This window comes from Loxodonta africana, chromosome 3 (assembly GCF_030014295.1).
Source record: "Loxodonta africana isolate mLoxAfr1 chromosome 3, mLoxAfr1.hap2, whole genome shotgun sequence".
Lineage (NCBI taxonomy): Eukaryota > Metazoa > Chordata > Mammalia > Proboscidea > Elephantidae > Loxodonta > Loxodonta africana.
In genome coordinates, this window is record NC_087344.1 from 188,575,350 (window position 1) to 188,599,893 (window position 24,544).

The following is a 24,544-nucleotide window of genomic DNA, read 5'->3' on the forward strand; positions in this document are numbered from 1 at the left end:
AATGGCTGGGGAAGAGGTCGGAATAGGCCCCCCCACTGCTGTGAATGGGAGTTGAAGACATTGTCCCCTACTCCTCAAATTCTTCAGATGTGGAGATAGAAGGCTGTGATCTCTAATTGCCTACAATCTTCTCTTAAAAATATAAAACACGTGCAGTTGGCTTTGGTACAAAAAAGAAAAGAAAACAAAACAAAACATTCTGGTCCCTGTGGGGTTTCTTCCTCAGCCCCCAACAAAACCATTATGGCCACCCCAACCTCTATTCCATCTACTCCAGGAAGCCAGGTTATCTCCCTGGGGTTTCCATGGAAGATAGAGAGAAGGGAGAACAGCAGTAAGAGGTTGAGGGGAGAAGGGGGAGGGACATGTCCCCACCTACAGCCCTTCTTAAAGATGCAGTTAGGGTCCTGTGGCTGCAGCCTCCCCTCAAAGAGAGGTGTTGTCAGGGGAGGCATGTCAGGGCTAGGACCCAGCAACTGCATGGTTAAGCCCAAATATACCCCAGTAGTGTTAAAGGACAAGGCCTCCTGATCCCTATGGCTTGGTTCCCATGTCCCTGGTCCTTTAAATCTCCCCTCTCCCCCCATAACTAATAATAAATAAATAAATTTTCCTAAAGTAGGGGAAGAAGGCATAAAAAATGGCATCTGTGGTGTTCCTTTTGGATGCCACCAGGGGGCACTGTGGCCTAACTCCCCCAGGTTCCTAAATGGCCCCAGGTATCCAAGGATCCCAAGAGCTGGCAAGGACAATCAGCAGTTCTTTCAAATGCCCCCTCACCATTGGTAGACTGGAGTTCCCAAGGTTTGCCCCACTCAGTAATGTTCTTCACAGGGGCATAGGACAGGGGAGGGGCCCCCTTAGCTCTCTGAGGCTATAGGCTCCCCATCGCGGCTCTCCGTCTCCTCAGGGATGTCCTGCATTCGAGTGAAGTCTGAAGGGGGACAGAGCAAAGCCAGTGAGTGAGCAGAGGACCCCATGAGGAAGTGCAATCCTACACTAATGTCCCCCATCTGCGGGCTGAGGGGCCTCAGATCTGTGGAGGGAGGGCAAACAGTCTGGGTGAAGGAAAAACCTGTCAACAATGTAAGCAATGTAACTACACCCAGCTACCTTATATACTTTGTAAGTATACAAAGATATAATGTGATTAAACCAAAGCCAAATCTGTTTCCATCAAGTTGATCCTGACTCATAGCAACCCTACAGGACTGAGTAAAGCTGCCCCATAGGGCTTTCACGGAACGGCTGGTGGATTCGAACTGCCGAGCTTTTAGTTAGCAGCTGAGCTCTTAACCATGAGCCACCAGGGCTCCAAAAGCTAATTAGTTAAATACAAACTATTTTAAGATTATTATATAAAGTCATCGTAGCTTTTGGTTATTCTGTATTTCCTAAATCAACTATAAGAACTTGGAGGTCTTTGAAATTTTTTTGACTTTGAAAATGGATTTCTGCTTGAAAAGGTTGGGAATCACCACCCTACTGGAGGAGGGGAGGCCCTTACACTTTGCTTCCTAGAGTTCCACCACCAATCCTCACACAAAATAGCAAGTCCTCTCTGCAGCCCTCCCAAGAGTTACTGTAGACCTCAGCAGTCAACAAGGGCCTATCCTCCATGTCCCGTGCTGCGGGATGCAGAGGGCCTGTACCCAGGTTACGCTCTACCTCAATGCCATCTCGCCACCAAGGCCTCACCTCGTGGACTATGGGGTGGCGACAGACGACTGCTACCTTCCTCCTCGCTGCCGGTGTCTGGGTCACTGCTGTCTTGCAGCTGTTCCTCAGGACTGCCCAGCTCCTGCCTCTCTCGGTCCTCAAAGGGCCGATGGATGGAGCGGATAGTCACAGGCAGATCGAGGCGGTCATGGCCTCGGCTAGGCTGTGGACAGTGGGCAGAAGAAGCAGCAGGCCAGGGAATGAGCAGGGTGAAGACTGCTCAGCTGGAAGCAGTGGGCCCTGCTGGGCCCCAAGACTGCTCTTTCCACGGGGCTCACTGAACACCCTCACTTTGGATCCACCACCAACTGATTTCCTTTACAGCTACTGCCCAATTGTCTTTCAACACTCACCCCTGCTCCCAACTAAGTTTCTTTCAGCTGATATCCTAATAGCCTCCAAATCTGTTGCCTGATTTCATTTGGGCATAAATTCCCAACAGTCCAATTTATTTTTGGTTGTCTCATGGACTTTTACGTCCACCCCGGGTTAGTTCACGGTTCCAAGCTTCCTTACCTGTGGGGGGGTGAAGCTCAAGTACAGGGCATCGCCTGCAGGAAGGCTACGCCGCCGAGGATCCAGAGCTCTACGGGCCCAGGGGGCCTCAGCCGGGAGCGGTTCAGTCTGGCCCAAGGCGGCCAGCTGCCTGCGGGCCTCTTCAGCCTCCCGCTCCAGCAAAGCCCGGGCCTGCTCGCTCTCCCAGAGCCGGGCTTCCAGGCTGCTGGCCTCTGTCGCCCGCTCCTCTCCGAGCCGCCGGCAGCGACGCAGCTCCTCCTGCAGCAGCGCGTGTTGCCGCTGCAGTAGTGCCAGTTCTGTGGCCTGTTTTTCAGGAGCTACAGGGGCAGTCCCGGCCCTGCCAGCCTCCCCATCCCGAGAGTTGGCTCTGGACAGTTTCTCCCGCCGCTCAGGGCCCTCAGGGAACCGGGCTTCCATCAAAGTGTCCTGCTGGGCCACAGCCGCCTGGGGGTGGGATGGAGACAGGAGGGTGTATGAGGCCCCCCTTGTTTCCTTCTAAGGAGCCCTGGTGCCACAGTGGTTAGGCACTCAACTGCTAACCAAAAGGTTAGCAGTTCAAATCCACCATCCACTCCGAGGGAGAAAGATGTGGTAGTCTGCTTCCATAAACGTTACAGCCTTAGAAACCCTATTTGGCAGTTCTACCCTGCTCTCTATAGGGTCACTGAGTCAGATCGACTCACCAGCAACGGCTCTGGGGTTTTTTTTGGTTCGGGTTTTTTTTTGGTTCTACTCCACACCCTTACCCCCAGCCTAAGGCCATCATCATTCCTAGGGAGCTGCGGCTAGGGCAATGCTTAGAAAGGCCATTAGACTTGGCTTCCTAGAGTTCTACCACAAATCCTCACACAAAACAGGAAAACAGGAAGTTCTATCTGCAGCCCTCCCAAGAGTTACTGTAGGCCTCAGCGGTCAACAAGGGCCTATCCTCCATGTCCCGTGCTGCGGGATGCAGAGGGCCTGTACCCAGGTTATGCTCCACCTCTATGCCATCTCGCCACCAAGGCCTCACCTCGTGGATTATGGGGTGGAGAGGTGGAGATAGGCAGCTGCTACCTTCCTCCTGGCTGACAGTCCTTAGAAAGGCCGTTTAGGATGGCTCTGCCCCTCCTAAGTGGGTATCTCTGGCCTGGCTCCTCCCTCTTGCCCACCTAGCCCTTGCCCCACGGTGGCCCTTGCCCCATGGCGGCCCCTCCCCTCACTGACCTGTAGGCCATGCAGAAGTCCATAGAGACTGACCAATCGCTGTAACACCTCCTGAGGACAGAGGAGAAGATGGGAACAGGGCCCAAGCTTCAAAACGAGAGAACTGCCCAGAAGTTGAATAGGTGTGGGTGTGGGGACAACAGGACTCCAAATACTTTGAGATGTAGACTTGTCCCCACGCCACTCCAAATCGGGCCCCATTTCTCAGGCTCAGTGTACCCTCCCTTTGGTTTCCTATATCGTCAAATTCCCATCTCACCTCCTGGGGAGATCTCAGCTGATTTCCATTTCGATCCTGCAGAAATGGGGGAGGACAGGGTGTCAGCAAGCATACAAGGGCCTGGTGCCTGCCCTGACAGCTCTGTGCTGAGGGTCTATAGGCCAGCGGTCTCTGTCCCACTTTCCCACCCTCTAGCCCAAGTCCTGGAACCTTCTGAGGACCCACCTTCTGGCTGGAGTCTGAGTCTGCTCTGCAGAGCTCAATGGAGCCATTGAAGGTTCTGGCCTCACCATCTGTGGAGCAGGGGAAAAGGACGGGCCAAGCTCACTTCTCCAGGGCCTGCCACCACTCAGTCCCTGGAACCATCTCATTCTCTTTAGCTCCTCCCACCCACTCCCTTGGTCCCCTGCCCTGACACTCACTGGCAGTGACCCCAGGACTCGTGTTACCACTGCTGTCTGGTTCCACGGGCAGGGCTGGTTCCCGGGGCGTTGAGAGTAGCTCCACTCCAGGCCCCACCAGCAGGTCTTTCAGGCCCTCCACTGAGGGGAAAGAGGAAGAGGTGGGGAATGGGAAGGGATGTCCTTCACCCAACACACACAGACATTCAAGCATCCAAGGGACTGCCCCCTGCCCAGGGCGTAGGGTCTCACCCACACAACCACACGAGATACAGGTCATTAAAGGTGCATAAGGGACGTTATGAGGTGTATCAAACAGTACCAAAGACCATGCATCTTCCCTCGCCATCCCCAGCAACTGGCTGAGTGTCTGGCACAGAACAGGTAGGTGAGGGTGTTTATGGACTATGAGGTCCACGTGTCCACATTCTATGATGGTGAGGGGATGGCCTGGACTCTCCTGGGAGCTCCCTCACCCTCACGGATGGCATCCTGCAGCAGTCGCTCTCCACGAGGGGACTCGAGGGACTCGGAGCGGAAGAGGCCCCTGGGCAGGGCTGGCAGGGGCATCCCACTGCTGCCATCCTCTTCGGCCTGGAAATGGGTCATCTCAGCAAACAGCCCAACCTTCTCTTTCAGCAGCTCCACCAGTGCCCGGTCCTTCTGCTGCAGCTCCACTGTGAATAAGGAACAGATGAGCACACGGGAGCCCGGGCTGCTGGGCAGAGTGGCAGCACTTAATTTTGTTTTTTTGGCATTGACAAAGAAGAAGAAATATCTTTTGGGGGAAGAAAGTAACACATACGCTTTTGTTTTAAAAACAAAAGTAAAAAAGGTTTGTTGCAGGAATTGCAAGATGCCCACCAATTCTCATTCTCCCCATCTTCCTTCAGAGAATGCCTTTAAGTTTCATCTGGGCACATGGCTGTCCAGTTAAAGACTACATTTCCCAGCCTGCCTTGCAGCTATACATTGCCACATGACGAAATTCTGACCAAAGGATGTGAGTGTCTTCCAGATGTGCCCTTAAAACAAATGGTATAAATCCCCTTGTTCCTTTACTCCTCCCTGTTAGCTGGGATACAGCTGTGACAGTGGGAGCTGGAGTAGCCACTTTGGACCTAGAGATGGAAGCTTCACATTGAAGATGGCAGAGATACATGACTATCCTGCTCTGCTCACCTCTGGACTATGATGTGGAGAGAAACAATCTTTTACTTTGTTTAAGCAATTGATTTTTTTTTTTGGAGGGGGGCTCTTTTTAAATAGCAATTAGATCATACCCAACTACAAGACCCTATAGTGAAAGAATAATACTCCCAACTCTGGTCTTCACGGTTCCACTTCCCAGAGGTAACCATAGTGATAATATCTTTCTAGACATATTAGTCTCTCTTTCTCACACACACAATACATACGTATATATATATCCATCCCCGTTATTTTTACACAAATGGTAGCATACACTTTACATTGCGTGAAACCTTGCTTTTTTCACTTAATGATATATTTTGGTTATGAATCTGTATCAGTCCCCACAGAGCCAGCTCACTCTAACAGCTGCATAGTACTCCATTGTGTGGCTCTATTATAAATCCTTTAACAAACTCCCTGTGGGTGGACTTACGCTTGATTCGCCGGAGGTAAGCCTCATCCTCTGTCTCAATCAGGGGGAAGTTCTCCCTAGATGGGCACCTGGGCAGATAACATCGGGTGGGGTTGGGAGGAAGAAGCTAGATCAGGAATCGGCCTCCTCTGAACTTCCCAGGGGTTCTCCTCCCCTTCCCAAGTTATGTTCTATGTACCCCTCTTCCGGTAAGACTCATCAGCCCCCTGCCTTGGCTTCATTTAGTCTTGACTGTTTCCTTTTCTGAGCACCGATCATCTGCATTTAGTGGAATGTACCTCTCAAGAAGCCACATAACGTAGACAGGTACAGACTTTAGCATCAAACAAAACCAAACCCACTGCCAGCAAGTCGATTCTGACTCATAGAGACCCTATAAGACCATGTGGAATTGCCCATGGGGTTTCCAAGGCTGTAACCTTTATGGAAGGAGCAAGCTGCTGACCTTTTGGTTAGCAGCCGAGCACTTAACCAGTTACCAGCCCAGCGCTTAACCACTGGGTTCAAATCCTGGCTCCACTATTTACCAGGCGGTAGCCTCTTTATTTCTTCATCGGAAAAATGGGGATAATATTTTCCTCACAGGTTTCCCATTAGGATTAAATGAAATAATGTAACCGTGTCTTGAACATGGCAGAAGCTCAATACGTTAAGTAGTGTTGTATTAGTTAAAATCTTCACAACTATAAACATTAATACTGTTACTAAAGGCCACTGTGGACATACTGTCAACGGAAAGGTACTGCGAATTGTTTTCCTGGAATAGGCTGTTTTGTACTTTTGAATATATTTCTGAAAAATTCATTCAAATGCATCGATTACAAAAGTTAAAAGGAAAAACAAATTTTACATCTTAGAGAGTGGAAGAAAATCCATTCCCTGAAAGCTGAAAATATAATCCTAATTCGAATTTATTCCTTAGGCATAAGCTTCAGCAATCCATTTTCAACATTTTCATATGCTCCACTTGACTTTTTCCTCCTATCACAATTGGACATGCCATTGCCTCATATCGAAAGTGTGCCCAACAGAAGCTGAAGATTTGCTGCTTGAGGTCACTAAACGATTTCCTTCTTGCCTGAGTTTGCGAGACTTCTCTTATCTCCAGTATCAATGTTTTCGTTATCCTTTTTCTCGTGTGTTTTTAGAAAATAAAAGTAAAATACAATATGATCCAAATAACAGCCTACAGACCAAGGAGCCCTGGTGGCGCAGTGGTCAAGCATTTGGCTGCTGGCAGTTCAAACCCACCAGCTGCTCCATAGGAGCAAGACGTGGCAGTCTGCTGCCATAAAGGTTACAGCCTTGGAAATCCCATGGGGCAGTTCTATTCTGCCCTACAGGGTTGCTATGAGCCAGAATCAACTCAAAGGCCATGGGTTTTTGGGGCTTTGCCTACAGACCAAGATATTAATGTGGCTGAAGCTATTGTTGGCTGGCGGGCATGATGTGACCATTCAAAATATTCCTTTGCTTGTGTGTTCCTGCTGCATTTGAAAGGTGGTCGAGGTCAGTGTATAAAATATGAACACAGATCACCTCCCCTGCTGTGGGCCACCTCCTCTCTGCTCTCACTCTGAATGCTAGGTACTGTTCACAGGGAGCACAGCAGCCTGGAACTCGATGCTGCAGATACCCTGAGGCCACATCCACACGCAGGCCGCAGGCACACACTCACACTCGCACACTCTGCTGGATAACGCGGATCCAGGTGCTCCGGTCATCGCGGGATGCTGTGTGGACCTCATACATCTCCGGGGGGCGGCCTGAGCTGATCAGAAACATCCCTTTCTCCTGGTTGGCGATGTCCCGTACGATTAGTTGCTGCAGCGAGACCACTGAGGGCTTGTCCTGCCAGTCAGGGTAAAGGAAGGATTAAGCCCGGGAATTCTGCCTCCTGGATATTTGGGTCTTCAACCCTTCTGGAAAACCCAAAGGGTTGAAGGGTCAGCCTAAGAATCCAGTTCAGAGCCTAGGCTTTGGAGCTAGCCGGAGGCCTTAGAAACATGTGTGGCCCTTGATAAATTATTTAACTAACTTTAAACTTTACTTTCTTCATGTATGAAATGAGGATGATAATAATAGACCTTCCTCCCAGGTGTAACAGCCCCTGCGCAGTCACAATACTTGTTAGCTACTCTACAATTGATTATTCTATGGCAGTAATGGTTCTGACAATAGTGGCTTCACTCTGAAGGCCCCCACAGCTCTTTGGGCTGGGGTAGGAGAGCAAGAAGGGCCTGAGACACTTGTCTGTATGGGAAAGGAGAGGAAAAGCAGGGAGGGCCTCACCAGGGTAGGGAAGATGTACTTCTGGTCCTTCTCCTGGAGAAACACTAGCACATCCGTCATCAGCAGCATCAACACATCTGGCAGGTGGATGAAGCGAGAGAACAGTCTGCACTAAAGCCTGAGCAGCTTTGTTTCCCTCGTAGACACCAGGCTACCCAGCTCCAATTCCTCTCTTCCTGGCCTCTCTGCCCTCTGGTGGTTTCCCCCAGCTTTTCAGGCCTCCTAACGCCTCATTCTTATAGCTCAGAAATGGGGGCATAAAGGGGGGCGGTCCATGTGTTACCAGATAAAGCAGCTTTTCAGGCCAGAAGGGGCCTCGAGGGATTCCTGAATGCCTTTGGAAAAACCCTCCTTACACAGAGGGCACTGGGTGGGTTACCCTACTAATGCAGGTTCCTTAATCTGGAGTCTAGAGACCCCTAGGATATCCACTGCTGGGCTTCAGGGGCTCTGTAAGCCCTCTAAAGTTACATGGTTGATTTTATGTACTGATATAACACACATGTATTTTTTGCGGTGAAAAGGTCCAGAATTTTTGTGAGAGTCATAAAGGATTTCCAGAACAGAGGAACCAACCCTTTTTTTAACCTTAAGCTCCACATCTAACAACTAAGACCTTTTGGATATCTGCCCTAAATTCCCTCTGGCCCAGCATATTCCTGCTTCTCACCTCATGCTTGGTGGGGAGGGAGAAAGTTGGTTTCTTTTCTTCAAAGGACTGAAAGACCTTCCCTCACTCAGCCATCTCTCCTTCTGCCCCACCAGACCCCGCCTTCCTTTTACTTCTCTGCCCCACCCCTCAGGCTCTCCTGTCCTATGGGGTGGAGTCCTGCACTTTAAGACTGAGGGAGAAAACAAAGGTCAAGTCCATAAAATTTGGATGTCACAGTCCAGAAAACACACACTCCTCCTCTGTCCTTGGAGATCTTGTTAAGCTGTGGGCACACAGAAGGCAAGGGCTTTTGCTAAATGCTTCAGAAATAAAGCTCTCCAGCCTTGCTATTTTTAACCCCCCATGGTTTATATTCTTAGCTGCTGCGTGGGAGGGATGGGAAGGAGAGAAAGGGATGAAGGGGAAAGGCTGGTGAAGACTGACAATATCCAAGCCTGTGGATTAGGGTTGTCATGACAGGGGGACCGAGGCTCGGGCTGACAGTGGCCTCAGATATCTCAGTTTACGTTTGTTCCTCCTCACCCCAAAGCTGAGGCCTGCTCTTCCCTTGCCTTGATTTAGATAGGAAAGACTTTGCCAGTGCAGATAAATTCTGGGAAGAGGGCCTGGGAAAGTGCTGCCCCGCCCCCAACACCCCTTTCTGTTCTTTTCTCTCTTCTCCGTCCTACCTGTTGGTCCCTGGGCTCTGTGCCCTCCTCTGGGGTTGTCCAAGCTGTGCCCAAAGCTCCTGCCCATTCCCCAGCCCTGCTAGCAAGGATTCTAGCTGGTAGAATCAACTGCCCTGATCCTGTCCTCTGGCTTCCTCGTTAAACTGGGGATGCAAGGACCAAAGAAATGAATAAATACTGATAAAGAAGTCCCTACGGGAATCCATGAGTGGTGCAAGCAATTAATGTGCTCACTGCTAACTGAAAGGTTGGCACTTCAAGTCCACCCAGAGGTGCCTCAGAAAAGAGGCCTGGCAATCTACTTCTGAAAAATCAGCCACTGAAAACCCTATAGAGCACAGTTCTACTCCAACAACACGCGGTAGCCTCAGAATCAACTCCACAGCAACTGGCTTTTTGGTATGGTCCATAAATTTAATCTAGAATTTAGACTTTCGCTGCGACAGAGGCCATGGTTCTTTCCTCCCGCAGGGTCTCACCCTGGGTGTAGGGTTGTAGAAAGAGAGGTCATAGGGCTGGATGTTTCTCCCTCTCCATATCTGACTGGGAACACCCGCCTGGCCTGTCCAGCAGACCACTGACCTTTGAAGCGCCCGGTCGCTGTCTTCCAGAGCAGGCAGCCATCGTGGAGTAGCTTGCGCCGCAGAAGCTCCTCTCGGCCAAAGGGACCCTTGCCAGGCACTGGGGTCTGAGCACGGGGATCCATGCGGTTGTAGATCTCCTGCAGGCGGGCCCCCTTCTCCAGCTCGTGCACATCCTGGTCCACATTGGACAGCAACTCCTTCACTAGCCCCAGTGCCATCGTCAGGTCCTGGTGCTCCTCTTCGTTTCCTGGCACCGGGGGTTGGGGTGGGGGAGGCTCAGCCAGCTTCATTCCAGCCCCAATTCCCATCATACCTTGATTCTACCTTCAGAGGCCGTCCCAGGTCCCACACCTACCCTAGGCTGACCCTAGGCCTTCCCTTGGTCATCCCGAGCTTTTCCTAGCCCCAGACAGCCCTCTTCCAGCCACTGCCCTCCCTGCACCCTCCTACTCACCGTGGGAATGCTGCAGGATCCGGCTTATGAGCACCGGGTACTTGGTGATGCGCTGGGTCACCAGCAGGATGCACTCTTGTACCCCATGCCGCTTCATCACAGCCGAGCGGGTCACCTTCTACAAGGGAAGAGGCTGGGCTCAGGGCCAGAGGGGCCGGGGGAGGACAAGAGAAAGAGCACTGGACTTAGAGCACAAGCTCTGTGTCAGCCCTGCCTTGGCCAGTTACCTCACACTGGCCTCAATGATTACATCTGAATAACGGGGGTAACACCGCCACAGGTCTGTTGGGAGACCAGCCAACATGAGGTAGTGAGAGAATCGGTGAGAAATACGAGGTAGTGAGAGCAGCGGGGAGACTACCATGAAGTGTACTGCCAGTATGAGGTGCTCTTGTGACATGATCATGCATGGGTGAGTCCACAAGGGTTGGGTGAACTTTTAAACCAAATCCCTGACCTCCATGTGGGTGCAGTGTATGGGAAATGCCCCAAAATGGGGAGGCTGGGCTTGCTTGGGCCATTAGAGGAGCGTTGAGTGGTCCTGGAGAGGTCTGCTCACCCGGATGAACTGCTGGAAGCGTTTGTCTCGTGCATATAGCTCCTTATAGAGCTTTAAGGCCTTGGTGTGGCGGCTGCAGAACTCCGAGTAGGTCTTACGCATCTGCTCTGCGCTAGGGCCTGAGAACTAGAAATTGGGGGAGCGAGGCTGGGTCAGCATATCCCCTGAAGCCACACCCTCTTCCCTGGACACACCTCTGGCCTCCTGCCCAGCAGTCTGACTTCCTACCTCTCCAGCTCTCCTTGGCTCCCCACCACCCCCTAGTGCCTGGAGGCAAGAAATGCCCACGCCAGTCACATATCCTTCCATGAACATTATTACCATGGGTCCTGCCTTTTCCCACCTGACTGATGAGCAGGTCTCCCAAACGATGGATGACGAAGTTCCGGGTGCTGCCAGGGCACAGAGCCTGCCGTCGGCGTTCCAACAGCTGGCTGAGGAAGCGTGTGTGGATTTCAGTGAGCTCGTCCACGCAGGGGAACAGGCCCTGCACCACACCTAGCTCCAGCTGCAGCTCTTCCAGCATCCCCACGCGGAAGAGGCGGGTCATGATCTTCAGCGTCCGTACGTGGTGCAGCTCCGTCTGGATCAGCTCTGTGTGGCAAATGGGACATTTGGCCTCTACCCTGGCTTGGCCGCCACTGGTGGGGGCCCCAGGCTGGTGCCCTCAGGGCTCAGATGAGGTTTCCAACGTCCCTTCCAGGTGAATGTTCTCCACTATTATCTTCGGTCATTACCTAATCATTTTTTTTTTTGGTTATGGCTTACCACCGCATGCTGTAAGCTATTTTAGGGTGGGAACCATGTGTTCTCTATGTATCTAGGTTTCCCCCAGCCCCTGACATGGTGATGGGCACAGAACAGGCACAGAGTAAAGAGTGAGGATGGAACTGATGGAAGAGACAAAGACAGGGCCTTGCAGACCAACAGCCCCAAGAGGTAGGGGACCAGGCAGGGTTTTGGGACCAATGGAATATGAGGGAAGGGGGCCTAAGAGGTAGGGCCTGGCAGAAGAAAGGACATAGATAATCTGGACCTGGTGAAGGAAGGGAAAGGATGCTGGAGGTGGGCTTCTTGGCTCACCGTAGATGACATCCTGCTGCTTCATCACCTCCTTTTTGTGCTGCTGCAGAAAGCTGCTATCCACTGCAAGGCTCCAAGAGTCAGCTGCAAAGTCCTTCTCATCCATCTCAAAGTCACTCATCAGCTCATTGTAAATCACCTCTGCACCTGGGCATCGGTGGGAGAAGCAACTCAGAGCCAAATTCTCTTCCCTGGGTCCTGGGTGGTTCTCCTGGTCCCTTTCCAGGCCTGCCCCCACCAGCCACTCTTCCTCAGCCCTCTCCAGCTACGCCAGGTCACCCCCAGACCTAGAGACGCTCACCTTCATCAATGAGGGACTCCACTGATAGGGTTCTGTTTCGCATGTTGAGGGAGTCTGTGGACTGTGAGAGGATCCGGCGCAGGCCCAGGGGGGACTCATCATTGAAGTGTCTGAAGGAAGGAGAAGCGGTCTGTATCACCCCCACCCAGGCAAGAAACCCCTTACCAGGTGGGGAACCGAGGCCGGGATCTGAAAGGGAGTCCTTCCAAGCTCTCCTTACCTGTCTGTCTAAAATTCTGAACCCAGGGATGGAAAAGGACCTCTCGGCCCCCTGGTCTCACTGCCACACTCTCTGCCTGCCTGGCTCCCCTTCCCCAAAGGAAGGCTCACCCAGCAATGTTGGTGGTAGAAACACTCTTGGATAAAGACAAGGCGGAGCGGCCGCGGCGGGAGCCCAGGAGGGACTGCCGGAAGCTGTCCGAGGGGTAGATAGCAGAGGTGGGCCGCTCCCGGGTTGTTGCTGTGGAGACAGAAGTCATGGAGAGGATACTGAGCAGGCTAACACCAAACGCTGGTGCCTTCCCAGAACCTGGGCCTCCCTGGCTCCTTGACAGGAAACGAGGCATGCTCTGCCACCTCAGCCCCCTCCCATGTTAGAAAAAAAAAAAAAAATGACAACCATAAAGCTTCCTTACGTTTGTGCAATATATTTAATGTTTACGAAGAGCTTTTACTTATCTCTTCCCCCGCAGCAAGCCTATACGAGCAAACTGAAGTTCATATAGGTTAAGAGACTTGTGCAGGGTGACTTGGCTAATGGCTGACAGGGGCTGGGCCTCTGGTCTTTTTGAGTTAAGAACCATCTTCTGTTAAACCAATGCTGAGCTGACACTTAACGGCTGCTGCCAACACTATCAGAATGCAATGTAAATAACTGATAATAATATGCAGCGATTGGCCAGGCCCAGATGACCAGCTACCTCAAGTCCTCAGGCCCACTTGGACTCTCCTGTCCTGCCTCTCAGCACAATTGAGGGCTGAAGGTGTTATGCCTGGGAACAGCCTTATGGGGGCAGCAGAGGCTATGGGCTGACTGGCCTGCGGCCCAGGGTCCCTTGGGGGCTCCTCCACTCCCCTACTACTCACTCTTACAGCGAAGTGAAACAGACTGCAAGGCAGCGTTGCTCTTCAGCAAGGCAGCTTTCTGTTGCTGTGAGAGCAAGAGAGATACCAAGAACAGTTGTCACTGAAGGGTCACCCCATAGGCACAGGGCAGATGCTGAAGCTGGACACCTGGCTCCATTGGGAGAAAGCTGGCATTGAGGTTAAGGGCATCAGGGTAGCTAAGCCCAGTGCTGGGGAGATGTGTCTACAGCAGTAGGCCTGGCCCATGTGGGGCCTGGGGCCTGGGGTTGGGGTCTGGGCTGCCCCATCACTGGGGCAGAGGTTAAGGAACACCGACAGGGTAGGGAATGAAGGGAAAAGGCTTGTGGGTACCACACACTCACTACCCTCTCCCCCAGCCCTCTGCCCTCCCTGCCGTCTCACCTTCTGCTTGACCTTGGTACAGTTGGCGAGGGTGTCTTTACAGCGGTTGTGGATAGTCACATTGCAGGCTGGGAGGGTGGGGTAGAGAGGGTGAAGGGAGGGCCGGGTGGTATAGGAGGGGACACACCCACATGCAGACACCCATTTCCCCCTGGCCACACAGTCCTCAGAGACTCCCTGCTCCACCCTTCCCAGGCTTCTTGGCCATTACCACACCCCAGTTCTTCCTCCTCCCGCCTCCCCCTTCCTTCAAGCAGAAAATGAAGCAAGAAAGGGTACAGGTGCTGAACACAACCAGTCAAGAGGGGTGGGCAATCCTGACCCAAGATGCTTTGGGGGATGGATGGGCTAGAGGGAAGAAGGGGTTATTGGCTGCCAGAGATGGGTTCAAGAAGCACAAGGTAGTTGAGAACAGCAGATGGAAGAGAGAACCTCAACAGCACAGACGGTGGCAGAGTGGGAGCTGGGGTGAGGCAAGGGGCAAAGAGGGGGAAATGGATATTTCCTGAGCATCTAGTAAACGTTCTGCATTTATTTAACCCTAACAGCCTTTGAGGTAGATTCAATTATCCCCTTACAGATGAGGAACCTGTCCTGAAGAAGCTAGGTCAGCTGCCAGAGACCACATAGCTAGTGGCAGAGCTGGGATTTGAATTCAGGCCTGCCTGAATCCAAAGACCATACTTCTTCCATTGCTCCATACAGCATGGCCTTGATTTCTGGCTGGGCCTAAGCAGCTCAAAGGCTGAAGGATCCAGTGGCAGAGCGGAGAGGCCCAAGCCCTGTCCCTACAAGCCTGCCTGCCTCTGCACTGCTCAGCTCTGCCTGCCACACTCCAGCCGCTCTGCCTTCTCCCTTCCAGGCCCAGGAAGTCCTGTTCCCCAACTCAGGCAAACCCACAGCTCCCACACTCCATCTGCTGCTCCTCCACCCCCCCGTCCTGCCTTACCATGGGGTAGGGAGAGAGGAAGAGAAGAAAGGAGGAGTAGCCAAGCCTACACACTGGGACCATAGGCTGTCCCCTTCCCTGACATGCCCTCAGGCCTAGGCCCTCTCCAGCTTCCCCTCCCCCATCCAACAACACCGGAAACTCTGCAACTCCTTCAGACAATACCCAGCACCATGCTCACTTCCACAAATACAAGGCCAGCAGGGCGGGGCAGAGGGGGCAGACAGAAATGGGGGCTGGGGCTGCTCCCACCCCCTCGGTGCTCCCTTCTCTATCCCCACCACCCAGCGTCTCTGGATCGAACCTCCGCTTTCCACTTGCTCTCAAAATAGCGCTGCCCACCTCCCCTGTTCCCCTGGCAACAAGCTTCCGGATTGGGAATTTTGTCAGGTCTCTAGAGAGACCTAGATTGGGGTTCCCCTCCTCATCCCTACCTCTGAACTGAGCAGTAAGGAAGTAGGGAGGCCTCACTGGTTCTCTCTGGGGCTCCTTCCCCAAGTTTCACAGCAATTAGAGGCTAGAGCTCTTGTCCAGCTGCTCAGCAGCAGGTCACAATACCTCCAGTCCTGCTTTCATTATAAGCATCTCTCCCATCAATTCAGGAGGAGCTGGAGCCCCAGTCCAGGCAGCTATAGGAATTCCCTGCTTACATTCCTTAAATATAGGGCTACCCTCAGATGTGAGTGAAGTCCGGGAGTCCACCCTTCCTCTCCCCAGCCCAACACACACACACACACACACACACACACACTACTGATGTATTCCTCCTTCTCAATGTACAATCAGACTAGAATCTGAGACAGAGGGTCATAATCCCAACCTCTGCTTCAAACAGCAGACATTTTAGGCTCCATCTCCAGTCACTAGAAAGGAAGCGGCAAGGGACCTTGAAGTCCTACATGGCCTGTTCTGGCCAGGAAGATGGGCAGAACCAGCTGCAAGACTGGCAGCTTTTGGCTGGCTTCGCCCCCACCGCCCTCCACACACACACACACACACACACACACACACACACACACACACACAACATTCCTGCTCCTTCAGCAGCTGTTCTGGGAGCCAGGGGGATACCCAGTGGACGACAGCTGCAAGGGGAATCATCCTAACCTCCTCTCCCCCTATTCCCAGATAGTCTTTCCTGCTTATGCCACCCTCTTCTGCCATATTCCCACAGCCACCACCCCTCAGCCTCAGGAAGGGGAGCAAGGGACCAAGCATCTGGCAGTGGCACTGGGGCCCAGCTGGGGCTCAGGGAGGGTATGGATTCTGGGCAGAAAGACAGGTGGGAAGATTAGGGTCAGTGGATACCGAGTCAGTGACACTCAGACTCTAAATCACTTACTTGGGCAGATGAGGGCTTCCTTGGCTGTGATGCTCTTGTTGCAGGCATAGCACATGGTCATGCCCGAAACTGAGATGGTGGTGAAGAGGTGCCCATTGGTATAGCGGGCATCCTTGGCTTCCCTCATCCTCTCCTTTTCCCGGGTCTGTGGAAGGGGAGAGAGACAGGAAGTGAGGCTGGGAGATGCCAGGGTAACTGAGGAGCTCAGAGACAGGCTGAGGGCAGAGGCGAGGGAGACATGCCTCCAGCGGAGCCTGCTGCAGGGTGTCTGAGACAGCTGTCCAGAAGTGGCCAGGCCAGGCTCTGGGGCGGCCAGCCCTGAGGGGCTCTGGGTCCCTGACCTACCTGGCCCCTGCGGCTGGGCTGCCTCCTGTTGCCGCTCATCTCCCTGGCTCTAGACCTCGGCGTCCTCACTCCACCTCCCAGCCCCAGCTCTGCTCGCCCCCGAGCTGCTGTACTCTCTTCTCTGTGCCGGGGGGAAGATGCGCAGAGAGGAGGGGAGAGCAGGCGAAGCAGAGGGTGCCAGCTCACCAGCGTTTTCAAATCTATGGGAGTTAGCTCCTCTTATAACCATGACAACCGGTGTTGGAGCCGCTGTCTCTGTGGCAGTCACACTGGGGGAGGAGGGAGGGGCTGGGGTGGAGGGGCAGAAGATCCCCTTATTAGATTGGCTGAAGGGGGCAGAACGCCTCCAGTGCCTCCCCCAGCCCAGGTCAGCACCGCAAACCTCTACTTCTTCCACAAACATCAGCCAATGGAAATGTCTCTCTGAGAGGTAACATGTCCCCCACTAACTTGAAAGCAAGAGGAGCCTAGTTTTGGCCTCAGGTTACTCCCACTCTCTGGGTTCAGTCATTGTGGTTATTCCTGGCAGGAAGTCTCTCCTGCAGTCTAATTGTTACCCCTGTTTCTGATATCAATCACTTCCCTCTCATACTGCCCTCCACAGAAACTAAAACCTAGGAGAACTGCCACTATTCCTCCTTGCCCAATTAGTCTCCCCATCCTAGGAAGTCCCTTCTGACATCTACCCTCCATCCTCCAGCTGCAATGTCAGCCCTTCTGGCTTTGGTCTCCATAGAGACAGAACACAGCACGTGTCCATCCTCAGAGCCTCTGAGGCTGGTGCCTTCCTCTTCAGCTTTCTCCTCTTCCTGCTTCCTCCTGGCCTCCCCAAGTCACTCCCCCTGACCGTTTCAAGCTTGAGAAGGTGGAAAGGTGGGAAGATGGAGATACCCTTCTTCCTGCCCCTTCCAGGACCTTCCACAGTTGTAACCTCCGATCCCTGGATTTTCCCTCTACTTTTGGAGGACGGAGAGGGGGAATAGAAGCTGACAAGACCATTCCTTCCAAGGGTTCCTTGCCTCTCAGGAATCAAAGAGCAGGATCCATAATGCTGAGGAACACTGGCTGGGGCCCCGGACCTCAGGAGACATGTTTTGACTCACAGCTCCAGCCACCCCGCAACCCTAGGGGGGAAGAGGTGGGGGAGGGGAAGAGCTGCACTGGCCAGGGTTCTGGGCAGAAAAGGGAAGTGTGGAGGGGCTGAGTCAGCAGTGCAGGGGCCAGAGGGCACTGAGCCTCAGTGCCCTACGGTCTCCTGGCTTCCTGGTGGCCCAAGAGCCTTCTCTTTCCTGCCTTTCCTCAGAGGCTCTAGGTTTGCCTGGTGATAAGCATAGCTCAGAGCTGTTGAGATTGTTCCCTTCTTTTCTCTCTCCTCACGCCTCCCTCCAGCATTTATTCTTCTTTTCTCCTCTCCTCCTCTTTCTTCCTTCTCTTCCTATTTCCTAGTCTCCTTCCCACTTCCTCCCTTCTTCTTATCTCATGATCTTCCCTTCCTCTACGTCTGCCTTCCCCTTCTCGCCTTCCCCTTCTCGATAGCCCACTATTCTCTACTGCTCTCGGCCTCTCCCTTCTGGCTCCTCACTGCCCCACCCCACCCTCCACAGGTGCAGGCCAGCTCTCCTCCACCCAGACCTGCTGAGGAAACTGACCTGAAGCTAGCTAATGTTCCAGCCTGCCTCTTTTACCTACCTACCTGGGCCACTAGAAAATTCTTCATTTGTCTTGCTCCAAATTATAGTTCTTTATTTAGGTCAATTCCCTTCCTCTGAACCTTAAAGACCTCAAAGGCCAAGTTCAAGTATCCTGTCACTGCCACATGTGCTGCCTTCTCTCCTGCACTCCCAGCCTTCTCTGTGGCACAAAAAAAAAGTCTGAGCACTTGTTACGTTTCAAATAAAAACCAACAAACAAAGATGTGCATAAGAATAGTATCTGTCTGGATCAGGGTCAGCTTCGATCTGCAGACCTGCCTGCCTAATGCTGTTAGAACTCCCCTTTCCTCACCCTGCCTCCACCCCAGCCCTCCACCCTCAGATTTCCATGACCACTCACCTGCCCAGCCAGCTCTGATAGGGGCGAGGAAACGAAGGGAGAGAACAGAGTAGCCAGAGGATGGGGTCTCTAGTGGCCCGTCTCCTCTGGCACTGATGCCCCACAAAGTGACAACCCAAGAACTCTGGCCCCTGCCTCCTCCACCTCCTGACACTCACCCTCTCTTGGAGTGACCCCCTCTCTAGGTGGGCCAGCAGCGGGCAGCAGCCACAGCAGCAGCACATCCCGGCACGGGCACTGCCCCGCAACCAGCCGCCCTGGCACTGCCTAGCGCTATTGTCTGGGAGGCAGCCTATGCCCGCCCCAGAGCTCGGGCTGCTGAGGCTGGAAAGATGTGGGCCTGCTTACCAGGGGCGCCTGCTCCACAGCTGGTGTGAATAGTTGGTTTCGTTCTTTGTCCTCCTCTTTTCCAGGTAGTCTTAAGATAATCACATCCTCCCCCCACTCACCCACCTTCCAGGACAGCCCTTCTCCACCGTGCCCTAATCTGTCCTCCCAGAAAGAGCTCATTACTCCACCATCGACAACCCACACCTCCAACACTCAGAGGCCCTTCCTGCTCGGTTCAATCCTCTGCCGTCCAGCGTCTAGAGTCATTCCGTCTCTTTTTCTCATAAACCCTCGCGGGAAGTATTTCCTGCTACACACCCTTCATCTACACCACTGCTACATCAAAGATTAAGTGAAATAAAGTATGTGAGAGCACCTAGCACAGCACCTGGTATACAACAGGCACTTGATACATGTTTTGAAATGAAGGGAGGAAGAATGAATGGATGGATGGACAGACACTAAGACATGGGTCCCAGCAGTACCCCTGCCCTTGGTCTAGGGATCCCCTTATTCTTTGTCAAAGTTTCAGAGACTTCAGCGACTCTTGTTTCTCCTTTTCTTCCTTTACCTGAAGAGTTCCCAGCCCCTCTCTCCTAATTCCTTAGAGATCAGGCCCTGAGGGTTCAAAACGCCAACCCAAATCCTCCTTCCATTGTCATCCTGGTCACATAGGAGAAAGAAAAACCGAGTGAATGGCAAGAAGACACTGTGGATGATGGCTCAAAAGCTCACGGCCAGAGATGGTCCTTCCACCTTCTCTCCCAGGCTGAGAGATGACATACATGAAGGACAAGGCAATGCCAAAGCCAGGATTTTGGCTTCTTGTGCTCCCCAGCAGGCAGCGGGGGCTGGAGAGCCTACGCAGGAGAGTCAGAGCTTCTGTAAGCAAGGCCTGAGCCCTCAGCTGCTCTGCCTCCTCCATCGGGTATGTCCAAACCAAGACCTCTGGGAAATTCTCATGGTACTCAGAATCGCCTCTGCTCCAGTTGCAACTGAAAGTAGCCCCTTCCCCAAGACGGTAAGGCCTGTCTCCAGTCCCTCTGTATGGTGACCAGGTTGAAGTCAGAGGACGGGGCCCTGGCTGACCCCTGGAGGGTTCTGCTGGGGTTCAAGTCACCTGTGGCTCAGCCCCTGGGCAGCAGGGGTGCCAAGTCATAGGCTGGGAAGTGCACTAAGTCATGAAGGATGAACTGTGGGGCTGGGAAATGAGGAGGGAGAGGGTTCCTGGCCATGGGGCTGAAGAGAGGGCCGGATGGTCTCAGCCAGGCCCTGCCCCTTTATGAGCTTCTAGGGATAAGATAAAGGCAGGAGGCTGAGGGGAAGGCGGCCAAACGGAAACACTAACACCACAGCCAGAAATGTAACGAAGAAGACACTGCCAAACACACAAAGGCACTTAATAAATGCTTGCTTAATGAATGAAGATGAGACAGCGGGGAGTGGGGGTGGGCACACTGGTGAAGCAGAGGAGGGGCTCTAGGGCCATAGGGAATTAAACCACGGGGCCCTGGGACCCAAGAATCCTGGCCCCCAGCCTGCCCCCCACCCAGCCACACCTGTCGGGGCCAGGAGAGAGAGGCAAGCAGAGAGGGAGGGGGAGCGATGCAAACAGACGGGCATTTGTGCAGGCGAACAATAGCTGTGCCAGGACTCCCTGCCCTCCTGGCACAGGGCAGGCCGGCTGGGTTGGGAGGGGGGCAGCTGCTGCCTGCAGCCCCAACCCCCAAGGAGACATAAACAAACCCAGAAGGGTCCAGGCAACTCTTTGCAGCCATTTCTCTTACCAGCTCCAGAAGCCCTGAGCAATCTGCTCACTGAGTTCCTACTCAATACTTCAAATCAGAGGCTGAAGCTAAGAATGGAACTACTTCCTCATGTTCAGAGCACGAGCCCCTTACTTTGGTGGCCACCAATCAAAACAGCAACCAAGAGCATCTGGGAACAGATATTGGTAGGAAAGCAAATACACACCGCCCACCCCCCCACATGATTGTCTGATATTCATGCATATTCAAATCCGTCCCCTCTGATTCCAAGGTCACTATTCTAGAGAAGCCACAGACACTGAGCTCAGAACCCTGCTTTCTTTACATTTGTTGGTTGGCGCATTAGGTCTTCAGGCATCATCCAAACCCCCTGCCGATACCCAGCGACTTCCCTAAGCTGTCTATTCCCTCCCCCGACCACATTTCTCCCCTCCCCCTCAGCTCCTTCCCTAACCTTCACAACCCCTAGAATCTTTTCTTCTGCCCCCAAAAGCCTCAGCCTCCCTGGGGACCCCCAATTCCTTAACTCCCCTCTAAAAATGGCCAGTCCTCCCAGCTCCCTCCTGGGCTCACCAGCCTTCCTCCCAGCTACACTCCTAGTCCTGCACACAAAGCCAGCCAACTCTCCATTCCTCAGAACAAAGAAATAGTCTCTCCCTACGCCACCTGCCCACCACCCGCTCCAATGCTGGGGTCCCAGAGATTCCAAGGGAACCCTCTGCCTCAGGAGCCATCCCTGGCTCTCTGGCTCTTGCTCATTCCTAGGCAGAAAAGGACCCTTTGTTCTGAGCTTGATCAAAGTTAGGGCTGAGAGAGGAGGGAGGGGAAACAGGGGGCTAAAGAGAGAAAAGGGATCTGAGGGGTTTGAGGCCTGTGGAGGTAGGAAGTAGAGGAGCAGAGAGAATTTAGGAGGTGGATAACTGAAGATAGCCTGGAAGAACAGAAATGGAGGAAAAAGAAAAAGGAAGCAGGGTCGGGGGCTAAACTGAGGGATTCTATGGGGGGGGTAGACAAGAGGGGCAGGTTATACCTAAATTCCTCCTTTTATAAGGAGACCCAAGAGAGAACGGTAAGGAATGGGGCGGGGGGGGGGTGGGAGCTGAGATGTCAGGACTTAGCTCTGACCCATCCTCCCAAGTAGGTAGAGGGGAGACCATCTTCCTCAAATAATCTCATTTCCAGCAAGCCCCTCTCTACTTCCCACCACAGTATAAAAAGAAAAGAGACAGCTGGTGTGCTTGGGGGAGGGGGGAACAGGGGATCCAGGGTTTGTTGGCTAAGAACCAATTCCCCCCTTCTGTAACCACAGCTTTCCGGAGGTGGCCCTCCCCTTCCGACCAGCCCAAACTGACAACCACCCTCCTCCTGTGGCCTCCTGGTCCTCTCAGATCTACCCGCCACCACTCCCCAGCCCCCACCAGACTCCCAGATTCTTCCCCCAACCTCAGGGTGGGAAGAAGTGCCAGGCTTCTGGACTCCTGGCCCTTACATCCCCACCAAAAACACACAGCATGAGAACCCAGGTATCCAGCCTCCCAGTCCCCCCAATAATAGAAAAGGGCCCCAGTATCTAGCCTCCTAGAACCCCTCTCTACACCCCCTATCCAGGTCTGCCCGCTTCCCCATGGCTTTCCTTTTTAGGGTGGAACCAAATTTCCGTGGTTTCAAAAAACCTCTCCCGCCCCCCTTGGCTCTACTCCAGGGTCTCAGCTCAAACGGTTGAAAAAATAAACAGACCTTCGTGCTGGGGCCTGGCCTGGCGCAGGGTTGAAAAGAGCCTGTCTGCCACCCCACTGTTCCACCACACTTCGGCCATCTCACCCTGGCCCGCTGTTTGTCTGAGGCCCTACTCAAATCCCCAGTTGTTTTCCGGCTAGGAGAATCTTATCCTAGCCCCTTAAGAAGGTCTTGAAGCCCCCAACTCAGGTGAAACCTCTCCCAATTTAGCCTCAAGACAGGTAGCCTGGCTTGGAGCTAGGAGGGAGTTTTTTTTTTTTCTTCCCCATCACCCTGGAAGGCTCCAAGCGGGTACTGCTTTCTTGCCTGAAGCGGGTGATCAACATAGTCTGGGCACCCGGGCAGGACATTGGGGGATGGAGAAAAGCCAGAGATTAAACAAGCTCTGGGCTGAGTCCTGGCCTTTCTGATAATGGGTGCAGTGTGGATCCCCTGAGGAGCTAGGAGGTTCTGTCTGCACACCCCACCTCCCTCCTGGCTCTCACTTATCAACCTACATGTCAGCTTCACCATTTCCTAGGGCCTGCGGGTGGACAGGTCATGGCCTTTGGGAGTGGGCCTGGGTACAAAGACAGGGATAAAGGATACTTGAAAAGGAGTGGCCAAGAAGTCATGATGGGGGGGCCGGGGGGCAGGAATAATGAGGTACCCTGACTTATGAAATGGCAGGAGAACAGGGTCCCAAGATGAGGGGATAAGAAGCTGAAGGGTGGGGGGCGGCAGCATTGTGCCAGGTGGGTCAGTCTAAAGCTCTAATGTTTCAGGCTGGGGGAAAAAGGAGCTTGGAAACTGGTGGGGCAGATAGGGACGGGGGACCCTATGTTCTAAGAAAAGGGGGTCAGGGCCCCTAAGGATAGAGGGAAGCCTCCCAGCCACACAAAGACCTCTGCTCCCTTCACCTGGGAGAGATGGTTTGGAGGGAAGTGAGCGGTCCCTCGGCCGTCCCGACCCCAGCCACCCGCCCACCCAGTGGGGAGAACTGAATCACAGCTGGAAAGTCCATTTGCGAGGAGAGGAGGAGCTGACTTTTGTCTAGGAGGGGTGGTGATGGTGGTGGGAGGAAGCCGGGAAACCACCCCCACCCGCCCCCTCCGCCGGATGGCGGGGACAAAGGGGGAACGACCAAGCCAACGACTGGGTGGGGGGACGCCGAGGGCAACCCGGCGAGACCAGGGCGGAAAGAGGGGTGCTGGAGAGCCTTCGTCGCCCCCACCCCCGATACACACACCTTCTTTTTCCCGCTCAGTCCCTTACCGGCGCAACTTTCTTTCCAGCGGCTCAAAACACCCGGTCCCAGATCCGAGACGACCAAACAAACCCAGGTCCGCACTCTCCCAGGATCCCGACACTGAATCCGCGCTGAGCTGGAGGCGCGGGTCGCGCCTACCGCTCCCCAACCCCCTCCCCACTCACTCACAGTCCCCACCCACCCCATCCCGCCGCTTTCCGACCCACCGCTCCGCCCGATTTTGGCACCCAGAAAGCAGGCGGGGAGACGGGGTGCGCTGACCCCTAGGGGGTCAGAGGGCACCCTAAGGACCGCGGACCGAGAGAGGGAGGATTTCAGAGCCCACCTTGCTGGCCAGCTCTTTGCTCCGTTCGATCCGCGCTCGCGTGAGGGATTCGATCCGAGACATAATCCGATGGGGGGAGCCGGGGAGGACGTGGCACGGACCCAGGCGTCCAGCTATTGTGGGGGGAGGGCGGGGGAGGGGTCCGCCCGGCACGCGTCAGTCTCGGGGACAGGAAGTCTGACTCCCCTCGCCCGGCACCCAGAGCCAGTTCCTCAAACCCGAGTCTCCACCCCCGCCCGAGCTCAGGAAGGGGGGGAGGCGGAGCGGAGGGGAGGGCGGGGTACGGGAGCGCGGGACGGGACGCCTGGGTTTGCGGAGGGGCAGTCTGGAGAAGTACAGGGGTCCACGGACAGGTTGAGGGCCCTGTCTGTTTGCCCTCCAGTGCTTAGGGGCGCCCTCCAGCCCCAGGGACCCGCCTCTTAACTCCTTTTCCTAAAACGAGCCCCTGGCCCTGACCCGCAGCCCTCGCCCCACCTCAGGTCTTCCCTTTCCCCTCCTCCGCCCCTACTTCCCCCCGCCCCCACCCCGCGGTTTTTCGATCTTTAAAGACCCGCAGGCCAGAGGATTCCATCCGCCCCCAGCTCTCCAGGGAACCGGACACTAGTTCCTTCCTGGCCTTCGGGGCCCATCAAAGCAAGCCAGAGCAGACCCCTTT

At 53.9% G+C, this 24,544-nt stretch overlaps 1 protein-coding gene across 9 annotated transcripts in view; it reads right to left on the bottom strand.

Annotated features, from left to right (window-relative positions):
- Positions 1-668: 668 nt before the first annotated feature.
- ARHGEF2 (Rho/Rac guanine nucleotide exchange factor 2) overlaps positions 669-24,544 on the bottom strand; it is a 39,693-nt gene continuing 15,817 nt past the window's right edge. For 4 of the 9 annotated variants that reach the window (XM_023554069.2, XM_023554067.2, XM_010594823.3 and 1 more), the window contains 21 exons: positions 16,083-16,227; positions 13,792-13,859; positions 13,390-13,453; positions 12,634-12,763; positions 12,304-12,413; positions 12,003-12,149; positions 11,263-11,513; positions 10,920-11,045; positions 10,361-10,478; positions 9,905-10,153; positions 7,982-8,058; positions 7,368-7,540; positions 5,690-5,757; positions 4,539-4,739; positions 4,084-4,203; positions 3,887-3,954; positions 3,701-3,736; positions 3,442-3,492; positions 2,236-2,679; positions 1,699-1,882; positions 669-934 (listed from right to left, as the gene is read on the bottom strand). In XM_023554069.2, the coding sequence (XP_023409837.1) occupies positions 861-934; positions 1,699-1,882; positions 2,236-2,679; positions 3,442-3,492; positions 3,701-3,736; positions 3,887-3,954; positions 4,084-4,203; positions 4,539-4,739; positions 5,690-5,757; positions 7,368-7,540; positions 7,982-8,058; positions 9,905-10,153; positions 10,361-10,478; positions 10,920-11,045; positions 11,263-11,513; positions 12,003-12,149; positions 12,304-12,413; positions 12,634-12,763; positions 13,390-13,453; positions 13,792-13,859; positions 16,083-16,227 (2,904 nt within the window). In that variant the 3' untranslated portion in view covers positions 669-860. Of the gene's footprint in view, positions 935-1,698; positions 1,883-2,235; positions 2,680-3,441; positions 3,545-3,700; positions 3,737-3,886; positions 3,955-4,083; positions 4,204-4,538; positions 4,740-5,689; positions 5,758-7,367; positions 7,541-7,981; positions 8,059-9,904; positions 10,154-10,360; positions 10,479-10,919; positions 11,046-11,262; positions 11,514-12,002; positions 12,150-12,303; positions 12,414-12,633; positions 12,764-13,389; positions 13,454-13,791; positions 13,860-16,082; positions 16,228-16,427; positions 18,774-23,569; positions 23,702-23,889; positions 24,303-24,544 lie in introns of those variants that run through there. The other 5 variants (XM_003415137.4, XM_064282700.1, XM_023554070.2 and 2 more) reach the window with 5 other exon arrangements.